At 53.9% G+C, this 16,477-nt stretch overlaps 1 protein-coding gene across 1 annotated transcript in view; it reads right to left on the bottom strand.

Annotated features, from left to right (window-relative positions):
- The window catches only part of PALD1 (phosphatase domain containing paladin 1), a 97,191-nt gene that overhangs the window by 21,818 nt on the left and 58,896 nt on the right, over positions 1–16,477 (bottom strand). The window contains exons 8-20 of the mRNA XM_064374245.1: positions 15,748–15,912; positions 14,431–14,591; positions 14,137–14,212; positions 13,220–13,371; positions 12,769–12,868; positions 12,450–12,554; positions 9,676–9,771; positions 9,175–9,303; positions 8,574–8,690; positions 8,335–8,490; positions 7,824–8,006; positions 5,270–5,410; positions 4,925–4,996 (exon numbers count right to left, since the gene is read on the bottom strand). Coding sequence (XP_064230315.1) covers positions 4,925–4,996; positions 5,270–5,410; positions 7,824–8,006; positions 8,335–8,490; positions 8,574–8,690; positions 9,175–9,303; positions 9,676–9,771; positions 12,450–12,554; positions 12,769–12,868; positions 13,220–13,371; positions 14,137–14,212; positions 14,431–14,591; positions 15,748–15,912 — 1,653 coding nt within the window. The remainder of the gene's footprint in view (positions 1–4,924; positions 4,997–5,269; positions 5,411–7,823; positions 8,007–8,334; positions 8,491–8,573; positions 8,691–9,174; positions 9,304–9,675; positions 9,772–12,449; positions 12,555–12,768; positions 12,869–13,219; positions 13,372–14,136; positions 14,213–14,430; positions 14,592–15,747; positions 15,913–16,477) is intronic.

Here is a 16,477-nt window from a genome sequence, read left to right as displayed (position 1 = left end):
TCTCCCAAGTAGCTGGGATTACAGGTGCATGCCACCGTACCCGGCTAATTTGTGTTTTTAGTAGAGATGGGGTTCGCCATGATGGCCAGGCTGGTCTTGATCTCCTGGCCTCAGGTGATCTTCCCGCCTCAGTGTCCCAAAGTGCTGGAATTACAGGTGCTTATTTGTAAACAGTAGAAACCCTGCTTCAAACAAAGCCTCATGCAGAACTTTGATCTATAAAACAGATAGCTGCCACATACCGGGGCCGGAGGGGTGTGGAGGGGTATGATAAGCTTCCTGACCCTCACCCTAACCTGCACAGCCCCCAGGCACTGCGCAGACCTCGGAGTTGAACACCACTCATCTGATTATAATCCCCCACCCCGGCCAGGTGCAGTAACTCATGCCTGTAGTACCAGCACTTTGGGAGGCCAAGGTGGGGAGATTGCTTAAGGCCACAAGTTCAAGACCAACCTGGCCAACATAGTGAGACTCCTCATCCCTGAGTAATAAGAAAAGACAAAGAAAAAATGACATCATCTCCCCTTTACTGCTGGAGAAAACTGAAGCCTGGTTAGGTCACTCTATGGCTCTTCCCCCTAGCTCCTCCCAGCCACCCTGTGCTGAATACCCATCCAAATCTGTCTACACTGCACCTCTCTACAGCTGGCACCTGATCCAGACCTCCACATCCCTTTCCCTCCACAGCAGCAGCCCCCTGACCAGCATCTCTGCCTCCTCCCCTTCCCTCCCTCTCCCTGGTGGCCAGAGAGGTCTTACCAAAGTATAAATGTGAACCTATGTTTATAGAATTCCCGGGCTTTGATCTCTTCATGGCTCCCTTGCACTCAGCACAGAAACTGGGGCCTACAAGGCCCCCTACACCACCTGGCCCCAGCCTACCTCTCCAGCCTCACCCCTAAGCCCTCCCACCACCCACCCCCAACACCCTGCAAGGTTCCCTCAGAGCCCTGTCCCGTGGGCTGAGCCCCATCCCGTGGCCAACAGCCACCTGCTCATCTGCTTCCACTTTCATGTCTGCTCCCCACTAAGTGAGGAGCTTTCTGCCAGCACCTGGAGTGGTGCCTGGCACCTGCAACAGCTGCCCAGTTAATGAATGAACACCTAACTCACCCTATTCTCTCTCTGGATGCCGCTTAAGAATAGGAAGGGGGCTTTCCCCAACTCTTGCATTTCTCAGAGTCTTGGCCCAGGGCTGGGCACCCCAGCAGGCATGGAGTTGCAGCCAAGTAGGAGGAGAAAAAGGAACAGTCTGGAAGGAACTAGTGGCAGATCTGGCGCAGGCTGTGCCCAGGGGAGCAAGAGGAAGCTGCCCAGTCCTCATCCCCAATATCAGGCTCTGGGCAGGTCCCCAGCAGGGTGTAGGGAATTGTGTCCCCTGGGGGCTGCTTCAAACAGAGGGCTGCAGCTTTTCACAGGAAACCCAACTCCTGGCCTCTGCTGCAGCTATTCCTCTCCTGAGGTCCGCATCTCGATGGCTGTCAGTACCGCAAAGCCAGAAACCCAGAATCTCGAGGTCATCCTGGGTGCCCTCTTCACCCCACATCGAGGAGCCCACAAGACCTACCAATGAGGACTGGGCTGCTCCTGCTCACCCCACACCCCTCCTCACTCAGCTCCTGCCTCCCTCCACTCCCCAATCCACACAACTGCCTGCTAGGGCCCCCAAACTGAGAATCTGATCACAACCTCCTCTGCTTCCCTGCTGGCCTCACAGTCAAGGTCAAACACAGTGCAACCCTCCAGGGCCTTCACAATCTGGGCCCCCACCCTTCAGTCCTACCTGCTTCCCTTCTGACAAATCACAGCCTTACATAGTTCCTGCCCTTCCCAGAATCCCTCCCTTGCACACTTGACCCCTCTGCACACTCCCCTCCTCACCATGCATACCCACACATCTTCCCCAAAGGCACTCAAATGCTGGCTCCTCCAGGAAGCCCTCTCGGGCTCCCTCAGCTGCACTCTTGGCCCTTAGAACCAGTGTCTGCTCTGGGCCTCTTCATACTCTATTGTGTATTCCCTTCTCCCCAGGGGACTGTAGGATCAATACATGCTGAACTAATTGCAAAGGAAGCTGGTCTAGATAATCTGGGGGTGGGTGAGGATGGGGTATACAGAGGTATCTTCAGGTCACATGAACTAACTTTGGAACACAGGCTCTGAGGTCCACTGCCTGGCTTATACCCCAGCCTCACCTCTCTGATGTGGCCCTAGGGTAATAAACTTGTCTCCCCAGGCCTCATTTTCTCATCCACAAACTGGGGGCAGTAAAAGCACCTACCTCCTGAGGGCTGAGAAAGGGGACAAAGGGAGTACACACAGCTCCCAGCACAGGGCCTAGTGTGAGGAAGGAGAGGCCTGACCATCACATTCGAAGGACTGATGCAAAGACTAAATTCAGCTGGAAAATAAACCCTCATATATATAGTCAAGTGGCTTTCAACAAGGGTGCCAAGACCCTTCAATGGGGAAAGACAGACTCTTGAACAAATGGTGCTGGAAAAACAGATACCTACATGTAAAAGAATGAACTTAGATAACCCTTACCTCACACCATATACAAAAACTAACTCAAAATGGATCAAAGACCTAAACCTAAGAGTTAATACTATAAAAGTCTTAGGATAAAACACAGGGGAGAAGCTTCGTGATATTGGACTTGGCAATGATTTCTTGGATATAGCACCAAGAGTATAGGCATCAAAAGAAAAAACAGACAAACTGGACTTCATCCAAATTAAAAACTTTTGTGCATCAAATGACAATAGCAACAGAGTAAAAAGTCAGCCCACAGAATAGGAAAACATATTTACATATCACCTCTCTTATAAGTGATTAGTTTCCAGAATATATAAAGAACCAAAACTCAACAACAAAACAATCCACTTCAAAAATAGGCAAAAGACTTGAACAGATTTTTCCAAAGATACACAAGTGACCAATTAACACATAAAAAGATACTGAACATCACTAATCATTAGAGAAATGCAAATCAAAGCCACAAGATACCACTTCATACCCAGCAGGATGGCTATTAAAAAAAAAATTGGGTGGCACGGTGGCTCACACCTGTAATCCCAGCACTTTGGGACGCCAAGGTGGATGGATCACCTGAGGTCAGGAGTTCAAGACCAGCCTGGCCAACATGGTTAAACCCCGTCTCTTAAAAAAAAAAAAACACAGAAATCGAGTGTTGGCGTGGATGTGAAAATATCAGAACCTTTGTGCATTGCTGGTGGGAATGTAAAATGGTGCATAGCCTGTGGAAAACAGCATGGCAGTTCCTCAAAAAAGTAAACAGAATTACCATAGGACCCAGCAATTCCATTTCTGGGTGTATGCCCAAAAGAACTGAAAGCAGGGACTCCGCTATGTGCACAATGCACTTCATGGCAGCATTTTTCATAACAGCCAAAAGCTGGAAGGAATCAGTGTCCCTTGATGGAGGAATGGAGAAACAAAATGTGGTCTATCCACACAATAGGATATTATTCAGCCTTTAAAAGGAAGGAAATTCTGACACATGCTACAACGTGGGGAACCTTGAGAACATTATACTCAGTGAAATAAACTACTCATAAAACACAAATACTGTACAATTCCACTCACATAAGATTCCCAGAGTAGTCACATCCATTGAGACAGAAAGTAGAACAGTGGTTACTAGGGCTGCTGGGAGGGAGGATGGGGAACTACTACTGAATGAGAGGGCAGAGTTTCTGTTTGGCAAGATGGAGTTAGATGGGTGGTGGCAATGGTTGCACATGAACATCCTTAATGCCACTGAACTGTACATTTTAAAATGGTTGAAATGCTACATTTTATGTTATGCACATTTTACCACAAAAAGAAAAGGAAAAAGGAAAGAATCAGAGAATCAGCCAGAAGAAGGAAGAGAGAAGGCACTGCATATGCAAAGGCCCACGGGCTGCAAGAGCGGGGCAAGCGTGAGGTGCTGCATGGTGGTCAGGGCCTCAGGACTGTGGTGAGGGCAGGGGAGGGCCAAGTGTTGAAGGTGGCCAATGAGGCAGGAGACAACCGTGCTGCTGACCGTGGCTCGGCCACGGGCCAACTCTGAGGGACGCTACCACGACTCTCGGGATGCCTGAGAAGATGGCCTGTGGCATGTGGCAGGTGCACAATACATGGATGACTGAATCAGGAATGTTCATGGCTGGCCATCCAGTGCCCTGATCTAAAATAGGGGAACAGGCAGGGCAGAGTGGGCTGGGGACGTGTACAAGGTGACCAACCACAGCCGGGTTGAAGGTGCCGGGAGGCTGTTATCAACACTACCCAGACAAGATGGTGGCCAGTGACCTCCCCAAGGCACACAGCAGCCCAGCGGCAAGGGTGGGCAGGGAGAGGTCCAGCCCACATCTCCATGGCTGGCCACCTGCCAGGGCCCCAGAGCCAAGCTGCCCCATGCCTTGCTGGGTTCATCTATAAAAAGGGAACAGGGAGGCTGAACGCGGTGGCTCATGCCTGTAATCCCAGCACTTTGGGAGGCCATGGTGGGCAGATCATGAAGTCAGGAGTTCGAGACCAGCCTGGCCAACACAGTGACACCCTGTCTCTATTAAAAACACAAAAATTAGCCAGGTATGGTGGCACGTGCCTGTAGTCCCAGCAACTTGGGAGGCTAAGGCATGAGAATTGTTTGAACCTGGGAGGCAGAGGTTGCAGTGAGCCAAGACCAGCCTGAGCAACAGAGGACAGAGCAAGACTCCCTCTCAAAAAAAAACAAAAAAAAACGGGAACAGGGAAGCACTGATATGACGAGGTGGCGGAGGTGACAGCACTGGGAAGTGCTTTGAGGACCCCTAGACCTGCAAGCAGGAGCCTTCCTCCTCCTCCTCCTCCTCCTCCTCCTCCTCCTCCCATCCCAAGGTGCCCCAAGGACCCCGCAGGGCGTGCTCACCTGAAACTCGCCCTTAGTGAACTTGGCATCAGGCACACTCACGAGCTCCTCATCACCAACCTCGGGGAAGCCCTGAGGGAGGACAGCTGCTGAGAAAGATGCCCCCTCCCAATGCCAGGAGCTCCTTGCCACAGAGGAGTAGGGGGAGGGGGCTGCCCAAGACTGATGGGAGGGGCTGCCCAAGACTGATGGGAGGGGCTGCCCAAGACTGATGGGAGGGGCTCTGGGACCACACCAGACTGTCTCTGCCCCTCACACCCTCCTGCGGAGCCAGTGTCCCTGGGGCCTGAGTGTCCACCCCCAACCTTGGACAAATCTCTAATCTCACTGAGAGGCCACACGTACTTGGATGTGCCAGAAGACCAAGACAGCCACCACCATCGCGGTCGTGGTCCGGCCCTGGCCGCTGAGGCAGCTGAACACGAAGCCAGTGCCTGGGTCCTTGGAGAGGGCGGCCCGCAGAGCCTCCAGCAGCAGGTCAAAGTCCTGGGCAGGGAAAGCAAGGTCAGTGGGTGCCTCCTGGAGGCACAGACCCCAACGGGGCCCCCATCCACATGGCAGCCCCAGCCGCTGTCCTCCGGCCAGTAACTGTCAGGCTCACAAGCTTAGACACACAAACAGAACTCACCAGGGTGCACGAGACCACATGCATGTGAACAGCTGCACCTGTGCAGCCGTAAAAACCCTCACCAGGACAAGATGTGTGAGCCAACACAGCATGCACCTGGGGCTCAAGGTGCCCACCCTCAACCAGGCAGGACATGCACCTGTGTTCCACCCCTGTGTGCTGTGCCCCTGGGGCTGCACATGGACCGCTGGCCCTGACACCCACCTGAGCTGAACCCAGACCTGCTCCCACCATGAGAGCAGGGGCCTGACCTCAGAGGAGCCCTGCACGGCCACCAGGGGGCAGCAAACCGCAGGCAGTGAGAGCCGCAGAGAGAAGCACCAGGAGAGACTCAGGCAGGAAACAGCTCCCCATCGCCAGGATCACATGGCACACAGCAACCCACCCACAACACAGGCACCACGCACACAGTGGCCCACCTATGACACACGTCAGATACATGCACCACACGGGGATCCACGTCCCATAAACACACACTGTATAGACACCCATAGTCACAGACCTACAGATGCTACACACAAGCATTCCTAACGACCCCTCCACAAACCCAGCACACACCACAGCACACCCCTAAAGATGGTTCTCCACACACAGCCCCCAACACTCACAAGGGACACATCACAAACTCCATAAAAATACATGCACACACACACACTCCACACGCCACATACACACTCCATACACAGTCCCCCAACTGAGACACGCACACCACAGACACCATGGAAATGCTCACCCTCAACACACACACACCTTACAACACATACACACACACCTATAACAGAATACACACACACACCCTATAACACACACACCCTGTTACACACACACCTATAACAGAATACACACACACCCATAACAGAATATACACACACACCCTATAACACACACACCTATAACACACACACACCTATAACAGAATATACACACACATCCTATAACACACACACCTATAACAGAATATACACACACACCCTATAACACACACACACCTATAACAGAATACGCACACACCCTATAACACACACACAACTATAACACACACACCTGTAACAACACATATGCACACACACCTGTAACAGAATATACACACACCCCTCTGTAACACACACACCTATAACACATATGCACACATACCTGTAACAATATACACACACCCCTCTGTGACACACACCTATAACATATATGCACACACCTGTAACAGAATATACACACACCCCTCTGTAACACACACATCTATAACACACACACCTATAACACAATACATATACACCCCTACAACACATACACACACACCCCTTACGACACATATGCAGAAACACCTATAACAGAATACACATACACACCTATAATATACACAACCCTACAACAAATAAACATACAACACATAAACACACACCTGTAACAATACACACACACCTGTAACAATACACACACATCCCTATAACACACACACCCCTACAACAAAAAACATACACTTCTACAACACATAATAAACACATGTACACATACAACACATATGCACACACACCTGTAACAGAACATACACACACACCTATAACAGCACAATATACACACACCCCTACCACACATAATAAACCCACATACACACACACCTTCACACACACACCTATAACACAATATACACACACCCCTACCACACATAATAAACCCATGTACACACACCTTCACACACACACCTGTAACAGAATATACACACACACCTATAACAACATAATATACACACACCCCTACCACACATAATAAACCCATATACACACACACCTTCACACACACACCTATAACACAATATACACACACCCCTACCACACATAATAAACCCATGTACACACACCTTCACACACACACCTGTAACAGAATATACACACACACCTATAACACACACACCTATAACAACATAATATACACACACCCCTACCACACATAATAAACACATGTACACACACATACCTTCACACACACACCTGTAACAGAATACATACACACACCTTGAACACACACACCTATAACAACACAATACACACACATACACCCCTACAACACACAATAAAGCCATGTACACACACACAAAGCTTGGAAGGGATGTGAATAAACCACTTGGGCCAAATCAACAAACTCCATGAGACCACCCCTGGGCCACATAGAGAAGGTGGGGTGGTTTCACCCTCCTGGAGCCCAGGCCAGAGGGGAGGCAGGGAGGCAGAGAGGCCTCCCATCCCTCCGCAGTGGCCTCAGCCTGAGCAGCACCCTCACCTCCTCGCGGGGGGCACAGAAGTCCGGCACAGGGATTCGGTGGTAGGCGAGGCCGGGGCAGGCCCTGCGGTGCTGGCTGAAGACCTCCTGCATGGTGAGGCAGGTCTGGAACCTGTGGGTCGGGGGGGCCTCCTTGCCTGGGGGAGCCTCGCTCAGATAGGCCTTCAGCTGGGCCTCCAGGGTCTGCAGAAGGTCAGGAGGGAGGGCACAGGCCACTGGGGCAGGCTCCAGGCTAGCCCTGAAAGGCCAGAGCCTGCCATGACCCGGCCCGATCCTGGCTTCCAGTCCCATCCCTGACCCCACAAGCCTCAGGGGTCACAACCACCCCTGAGCCAGGAAGGTGACCAGAGCACTTTAGTGGGAGTCCTGAGTCAGCCACGCCCTGACACTGCTCCTCCCGGGGCCTCAGATTCTCCACCTGTAGGCAGGAGCGTGGGGCCTCTGAACACCCTCCCAGGCCACTCCCCAGAAGCCTCCGAGGTGGGGGTGCCTAGAAGGCAGGGGTCCTCACCTCCAGCTGGTCAGGTGCCATGGGGGGCCCAGGCTGCTGCAAGCTGTGTGTGTGCCCATCACACTCCAGCACTGCCTCCTCCCGCAAGCTCACCCAGATGACCCTCTGCAGCTTCCTCTTGGCTTCCATCAGGTAGGCCAGGATGCTCCCCAGGGCCTGGGCAAGGGAAGGCTGGTAGTGAGCGCTCAGCCCTCCCTCCCCCACCCCACTGGGGAACCCAGGCCCCGAGGAGGAGTCACCTTGGCGCTGGGCTGGGCCATGCCGTAGATGGGCATGCGGGGCACCCGCCGGAAGTTGGCCACATCCATCTCTCTGACAGTGCTGAGCGCATCCGGGGAGACAAGATCGTCCTTCCTCTGTGGGGAGAGCAGCGAGCCTGGGACCCACAGCAGCTGACCGCAGCCACAGGGAGGGAGAGTCAGGACCCAGCCCACGGCAGGTGGGGTCAGGGGTGGAACCCAAGCTTCACAGTGTACAAAGCACTCCTGCACCCTTGGAGCTTCCTCCCAACCCTGGCAAGAAGGGCAATGGCGCCCACTCTCCAGACAAGGAAGCTGAGGCTCAAAGACAAGAAGCTGGAGGCAAAGATCCTAGAACCCTGCCCAGAGCTCTTGGATTTGAGACTGAGGAGAAGGTACCAGAACAGCATCCAGAGCTGCAGATGCTTGCTGGGGCATGAGCATGACCCCATTCTGCTCACAAGAGGAACCCAATACCCACAGCCTCTCTTCTTCACCTCCTGCAAGGCCAATGCTTCCCCCAACCCCACGGAATCCAGCGTTTAGGAGCCAGGGCCACTCCACAGCCACGCCCACTTCCCCAACTGCAAGTCATACTCACCAGGGAGCCCTCAGCGATGAGGTCCCTCGGAGCCACAGGGCCCGCTGAGCTCAGCGTCATGGGCAGGCGGTACAGCTCAGGGTGGGCACACAGCCAGCGGCTGAAACTGAGGGCAAAGGCCAGCAGGTACTGCAGCCCGAGGCAGAGAAACGGGGAGCTCAGGGGCACAGGGTCATCCTGAACCCTCCCTGCCCATACCATGGCAGGGGAAGCCCCAAGAGATATCCAGCATGGCTGGGGCAGGGACAAGGGAGTGGGTGAGAGGAGACCCGGACATCTGGTGTCCTGGCTCAGGGACAGAGCCGAGGGCCTGGGGAGAGAGGTGGGGCCTCTCTGCCCCACTGCTCAGGGACTACTCCTGAATCTGGGTCCCTCCTGGTTTCCCTTCCCTCCCCGGTTCCTTGGAGGGGAACTCCCTCCACAGCAAGCCAGTCACCATGGTGGGGAGGCTGTGAGAGGCCCAGGAGGAAGGGACATGGGTCTGCTCCTCCCAGGCCCCACCTGCTCATGAAGGTAGTAGTTAAACAGGATCAGGTAGAGGTATCGCTCCAGGCTCCACAGTGCCCTCTGCCGGATGCTGTATTGGCTGCTGCTTCCCTGAGAAGAGGGCACAGGAGGGGGGACAGGGTGTTAGCAATGGGCTCCTCAGGCTTGTCCTTGTCCCTGTCCCCGTCCCTGCAAGGGCAGGAGTTAAGCCTTGGAACTCTCCAGAAGACAGCCTTCCCCTCCCTTCATGACACAGTTCTGCCAGGCTGGAAGTTCTTCTAAGCATCTCATCCTATCCCAGCTGCTTGCTCAATCTGTGGTGTCGGGGGAGGTGTGCATGGTCACACCACGCACTGTGGTTCTGGGTGCAGGGCTGGTTTCCCCAAGCAGGTTCCCAGCCCCGAGACAGGCAGGGGCTCCCTCACTTGGCTCCAGCGACACCCAGCAGGTCAGGGCTGTGAACCTGGCTGGGCGAGGCGGCTCACGCCTATGGTTCCAGCGCTTTGGAAGGGTGAGGCAGCCAGATCACTTCAGCCCAGGAGTTCAAAACAAGCTGGGCAACATGGAGAAACCCTATCTCTACAAAAAATACAAAAATTAGCCAGGCACAGTAGCGCACGCCCGTAGTCCCAGCTACTCATGAGGCTGAGGTGGGAGAATCGCTTGCACCTGGGAGGTTGAGACTCCAGTGAGCTGCGATCTCACTGCTGCACTCCAGCTTGGATGACAAAGCGAGACCCTGTCTCAAAAAACAAATGGAAAAAAAAAAAGAACTGGAGCCTCTCCACAGGAAAATACAAATACAAAGACCCTCACGGCAGTGCTCCGGGGGGCCATCCTAATTATTCCTAATTTATAGGGGAAATGGAGGATCAGAGAAATGAGGTGACTTCCTTAAAGTCACACAGCTGACGGCAAACAGACCTAGTTTCCCAGGTCTCCTGACCCCAGCCGACCTTCCTCTGCATGGAGAGTTGTCCAAGAGGACTCCAAGGGCCCCTCTCTCAACCCTCAGATCTCCAGGTGCTCCTACTGGGTCAGTACCTAGAGGCCCTAAAGAACAGTCACGCCTTTTGGTGAAATTTAATCCCAGCTTTGGGAATCTCCACCAGAGGTCAGCAAACTTTTTCCATAAAGGGCCAGACAGTAAAATTTCTAGACTTTCAGGCTTCAGGGTCCCTGCTGCAGCTACTGAACTCCACCATCCTAGCATAAGAGCAGCCAGCACAGAAGAGGATGGCAAGACTGTGTTCCAGTAACACATTTACAAAAACGGGGCAGGCTGGATTTGGCCTAAGAGAGGTAGTTTGCTGACGCCTAATCTAGACTAAGGGGAGAAAGAATCCTAAACACACAACAGCCTTCATTTTCATGAAGCTGCTCGACAAAGAAGTATTTACCCCGGTGGGGAACTGGAAGTGACTCAACTGTCCAAGAAGAGAGGGACTGTTGAGTAAATCACAGCAGGGGTGACATTCCAGGGACTCTGTATCAGGCTCTAAGTACTGTATGGGGGTTTTGGGGGTTTTTTGTTTTTTGTTTTTTTGCTTTTGGGGTTTTTGTTTTTGAGACAGGGTCTTGCTCTGTTGCTCAGCCTAGAGTGCAGTGGTGCAATCATAGCCCACTGCAGCCTCAAATTCCTGAGCTCAAGGGATCCTCCTGCCTCAGCGCCCCTGGTAGCTGGCACTACGGGTGCCACCATACCCAGCTAATTTCTGTATTTTTTGTGGAGATGGGATTTCACCATGTTGGCCAGGTTGGTCTCGAACTCCTGACCTCAAGTGATCCACCCGCCTTGGCCTCCCAAATTGCTGGGATTACAGATGTGAGCTGCCACGACTGGCCTTTTAAAAATATTTTTAAAAAGAAAAAGGCCCAGTGCTTTGCAAGGCCAAATGGGAGGATTACTTGAGGCCATGCAGTGAAGACCAGCCTGAGCAACATAGTAAGACCCCATCTGTAAAAAAATAATTTTTAAAAAATTAGGCAGGTATGGTGACATGCACCTGTAGTCCCAGGTACTCAGGAGGCCGAGGTGGAGGAATCCCTTGAGCCTAGGAGTTCGAGGTTGCAGTGAGCTATGAATGCACCACTGCACTCCAGCCTGGGCAACACAGCGAGACCCTACTGAAGGAGAAGGAGGAGGAGGAGGAGGAGAAGAAGGGGGAGGAGGAAGGAAGAAGAAAAAGAAGGAAGAGGAGAATGAGGAAGAGAAAGGAGGAAGAGGAGAAGGAAGAGGAGGGAGAAGGATGAGAAGGAGGAGGGAGGAGGAGGGAGGAGGAGAAGAAAGAAGAAGAAAAAGAAGCCGCCTCTGTGGCTGTAGATCTTTCCATGCGCTGTATGATGCAAACACTATCAAGCCCACCTCCTTTCCCAGGGCATGGGGACAGGGTCTGCTGAGACAGCCTAGGGCCCATAGGTCTTCCAGAAGCAGCCAGCTGGATCAAAACCCAGTCTTCCCAAAGAAACACCAAGAGTTTTACTAGTGGGAGGCCATGAGTGGCCTGGGGAGTATCTGAGTATGCAGTCCTAGCCAGCAGCCCCTTCCTCCATCCTGTTTATTCTGCAGCTGAAGGGATCTGGTCAGGGAAAGTAAACTTCCCCTCTTCCTTGTCCTTCCTGCGGGCCCAGCGCCCCTATCTCCCTTTCCTCTGAAAACTGCTCTTTTCACGGGAGAAGCAGCAGCCAGAAAAAGTCAGTCTGAAAGAAACCAGTCAACATGCCTCATGAAACCAGGCTGCAGGGCTCACAGAGAAGCAGGGGTGCTCACACGTCCTTCAGTGCCTCACCTGGGCTGGGCGCTCCAGTCTGATACCTTCTAACTTCTTCTGGTTTTCCAAGACCACTTCTTTCAGGTCATGCAATTCTGCACAGGCAGTGATGGCTCTGTCCACCTGGTGCCAGGGACCAGGGAAAGGAAGAGGGAGGTGGCGGGGAGGGGAGCAGGGTCAAGGAAGAATGGCAGGAGAGCAGAGAAAAGAGAGGGAAAGACAAAGATTGGCAGAGAGGTGGGGGAGGGTAACGGGGAGGAAGAGAGTCCCAACCAGTGAGAGGAGTGACCATCCCCTCCAACACCCATACCGCACCCCCTTGCCATACGTCACTCACCTCCTCCACCATCCCTCTTCCCTGGGGCACCATGCGGAGAAAGCTCTGGATCACCTGGAATTGCCCCAAGGGCAGGGGCTTGGCCTGCATGGGGGCAGCCCTGTCCAGACAGGGGTCAGTACATCAGCAGGGCTCTTCCAAAGGTCTCACATGGCCACCTGCCTGCCATCTCCACTCATATGGCCACTGGGGACACCAGACTATAGGCTCCTTCTGAATCACGTTGTGGGAAGCAGGGGACATTTCCTCAATTAGGGAAACTGAGGCCCAGAAAGGTCAGGTGACTTTCTCCAGGTCTCACAGAAAGTCTTGTGGCAAACTAGGAAATGAACCCCAATGCCAAATTTCCAGCTTTGGCTGTGGGCTCCTAGACATGACCCCACACTGTGGGGCAGCCTCTCCCTTCCTCAGCCCCACAGCCCTTCAGGACGCTGGGCCCCTGGCCACTCACTCTGGCTGTGAGGTAGTCCCACTGTGGTGAAGCAGGATGAGTGTGCCCAGGACCATGCCCAGGTTGGTCCTGCCCACGCCCGTCTGGCAGCTGAAGACGAGGGCTGGGGGAGGCCCATGGACATCGCAGAGCCGCAGCAGGCTGGGGGTCTCCTGGGAAAGACCATGATGATCAGGCCCCAGTGAGACCAGGAAACCCTGGGCTGAGGCCTGAGCACGGGGAAAGGCATGACACCGGCCCACCCCACCCTACGCTCTGCAGCAAAGTGGGCTCCAATAGGTGGCTTGGCCTCTTCTGCCAAAGCCACAGCCTCATCAGCTCCACCTGCTCCCTCCCCAGGCCTTAGAAGAGCTCAAAGAACTGGAAGTGAGAGCGAATCAGACGGCACCAGGCCAGCATTGACACCTCCTGCAAGATGCCGGTGAAATAAGATAAAGTCCTGAAAGGGGCTAGGCAGAAACTCTGCCAGGACTCAAGAAATGTCAGCTGAAGAGTCTGTAGGGCAAGAGTAGTTTAGCTCCACTGAAGAAATGAGGAACTAAGGTCTAGAGAGGTGAAGCGATTACTCCAGGACCACACAGCAAGTTGGCAGCCCGACCATGGCCAGCAGCTAGGCCAGAGGTCAGTGATGGACTCTGTCATAAGAGAATGCACAAACACACACCTACATACAGATACACAGACACACACACACAGATACACAGAGAGACACACAGACTTGTACACACACTCCCTAGAGACACACAGGACACTGACATACACAGACATACACACAGAGACAGACACCACCACACGTCCACCCTGACATGCTCACACACAACACAGAACGAGGCCCTCCTGAGGACGGCCTGCCCTGAGCACCTCCGTGGGGGCGACTCTCAAGACTCCTGCCCCATGCCCGCCCGTGCCCCACTTACCCGGAGAACACTGACAAAGGCATCCAACTGGGCCTCCAGGGGAGCCCCTTGCTCGGGCAGGGGCAGGCGGTGGTACCTGCCAGGTGAGGGAGAGCAGCCCATCAGACAGGCGCCCACTCTGGGAATCCCCCTCATCCCCATTCCTGGGCGCTGTTCGGAAATGGCCCCCACTGTGGGAGACATGGGTGTGGGGGACTCCGCCCAACCTGCAGATAGTGAAACTGAGGCCACGAGCAGGACCTGGAGCACCCATGGCCATCATATGGGGCCAGGGCTGGGGTGGCCCCATGGTACCTGTAGGTGGGCTGCAGGAAGAGGGGCCGCTTGTACACCTCCTCCGTCACATGAACGTCGTCCTCGCCACGGATGGCCACGGCGTGGGGCTCTCCCCTTGGGTCCTCGGTGTTGTGGTACACATGGTATGTGTTCTCACTCAGCTGGGCAAAGTCATGGATCTAGAAGGAGGTGTGGGGGGTCAGAAGGCATGGGCTGAACTTCAGGTCCCTCCCTGAGTGTCCTGGCTGAGCTCTGGAGTGACCAGGCTATGCAGAAGCCACAAGCAGGCTTCTGCCCTCCATGAGGGAACTACATGGCCAGAGGTGCTCTCTATGCCCTTCCTGGGAGTCCTGAAGGAATTAGGATGCCCACACAGGGGCAAGGTAGGAGGGTTCTGCCCAGTGGGTGCAGGAATTCTGAAGCCATCCGTGCCAGAATGGGGGAGGCATAGTTGGCTGGGAGCTGGAGTTGAGGGAAGCAGAGCACGTAGGAGGCCTGGAGGGGGTGGGAGAGGGAGAGAGCCAGGTGCCAGCACAGCCTTGGTTCCTGCCGTGGAAGTTTCTGGGGGCACCGGGACCCCACACTCTATTCACAGACCTCCGTGGTGTATCAGCTGCCTCAGAGGCCTCCACAAGCCTCCGTATTATGGAAAAGGAGGAGGACAGAGGATCCTGAAATAGGCCCACAGACCCACCAAGGGAACTGACTCAGAGCTTTGTGGTTCTTGAAGAGCTGAACTGCGGTCTTGGCCCTTCTAGTCTAGCACTCTTTCCACTCCACCAGACCCCTTTCCTTTTTCTTTTTTTTAAACAGAGTTTCACTCTGCTTCCCAGGCTGGAGTGCAGTGGTGTGATCTCAGCTCACTGCAACCTCCACCTTCTAGGTTCAAGCAATTCTCCTGCCTCGGCCTCCTGAGTAGCTGGGACTACAGGCGTGCGCCACCACACTCAGCTAATTTTTTGTATTTTTAGTAGAGACAGGGTTTCACCATGTTGGCCAGGCTGGTCTTGAACTCCTGACCTCAGGTGACCCACCCACCTCAGCCTCCTAAAGTGTTGGAATTATAGGCGTGAGCCAGCAGACCCCTTTCTAAATAAGGATGTTGAGCATCAAGGAGAAAAGCAGGGTGGGAAAGGGGCAGAGGCAAAGAGAGCTGGAATAGAAAGTCCTTCCTCTGGGTGCCCATGAGCCAGGCTTGCAGCCAGCCACTCACCCAAGCAGGGCACAACGGTGAGGGAGCTTGGGCCAGTAAAAGCAGGTGGCCTGGCCCCAGAAACAGCATCTGCAAAGCGGGGCTGTGGGTTGAGGTCGCATACACACCGCACTGGTCCTCACCTCTTTCCGGATGGCCAGCTCCAGGCTCTCCGCTCGGACCCCGGGTCCAAGGCCATGGAGGTTCTCATGAAGGTTCTGCTTGTCTCGAGGTGTGTAGGACACAAAGTCCTCATCTGCACGCAGGAATAGCACAGGTTCCTCCCGCACACAGAAGATGATGCACTCCTGCCAGGAGCCCAAGGGGGAAAAAAGCCATCACCACGATCCCACACAGACACCTGCACCTCTGCCCCACCTCAGGGCCTCTGCCCAAGCTGTTCCTTCCTCTTCAAGGGCCCTGCACCCCACGCCATCTCTGCAACCTGAATCCTACCCAAGAAGAAAAGCTCAGTCCAAATGCCACCTCCTCGTGACCCTCCCGGTCAGCATGACCCCACCCTCCTGTCAGGGCCAAGAGTCCTTTATCTGAACCTCCTAGCATTAATTCCTGCTTTGTATTATCAATGAATGCATCTTTTTCCCCTTGATGGACCACAAGTTCCTCATAGGCAAAATTATGTCCTGCTCATTTTCAGGTACTCACAAGTCCTAGCACGGTGTCCTGGATAAATCAGGTGCTCGATGAACATCAGCTGAAGAAATGAATGCCCCATGACCATGCAATCATTCACTCACTGAGCACCATACAGGCAGAGGGAAATGTGTGGGCAGATGGTGCCCTCGAGGAATTTATCATCAAGATGGGAAGACGGGACCTGTGCACAGCCCACACCCCCACCCCATTCTGTGA

Source organism: Aotus nancymaae, unplaced genomic scaffold, assembly GCF_030222135.1.
Source record: "Aotus nancymaae isolate 86718 unplaced genomic scaffold, 86718_ANA_hifiasm-v0.15.2.pri h1tg000010l, whole genome shotgun sequence".
NCBI lineage: Eukaryota > Metazoa > Chordata > Mammalia > Primates > Aotidae > Aotus > Aotus nancymaae.
This window is presented reverse-complemented; position numbering and strand designations above follow the sequence as displayed.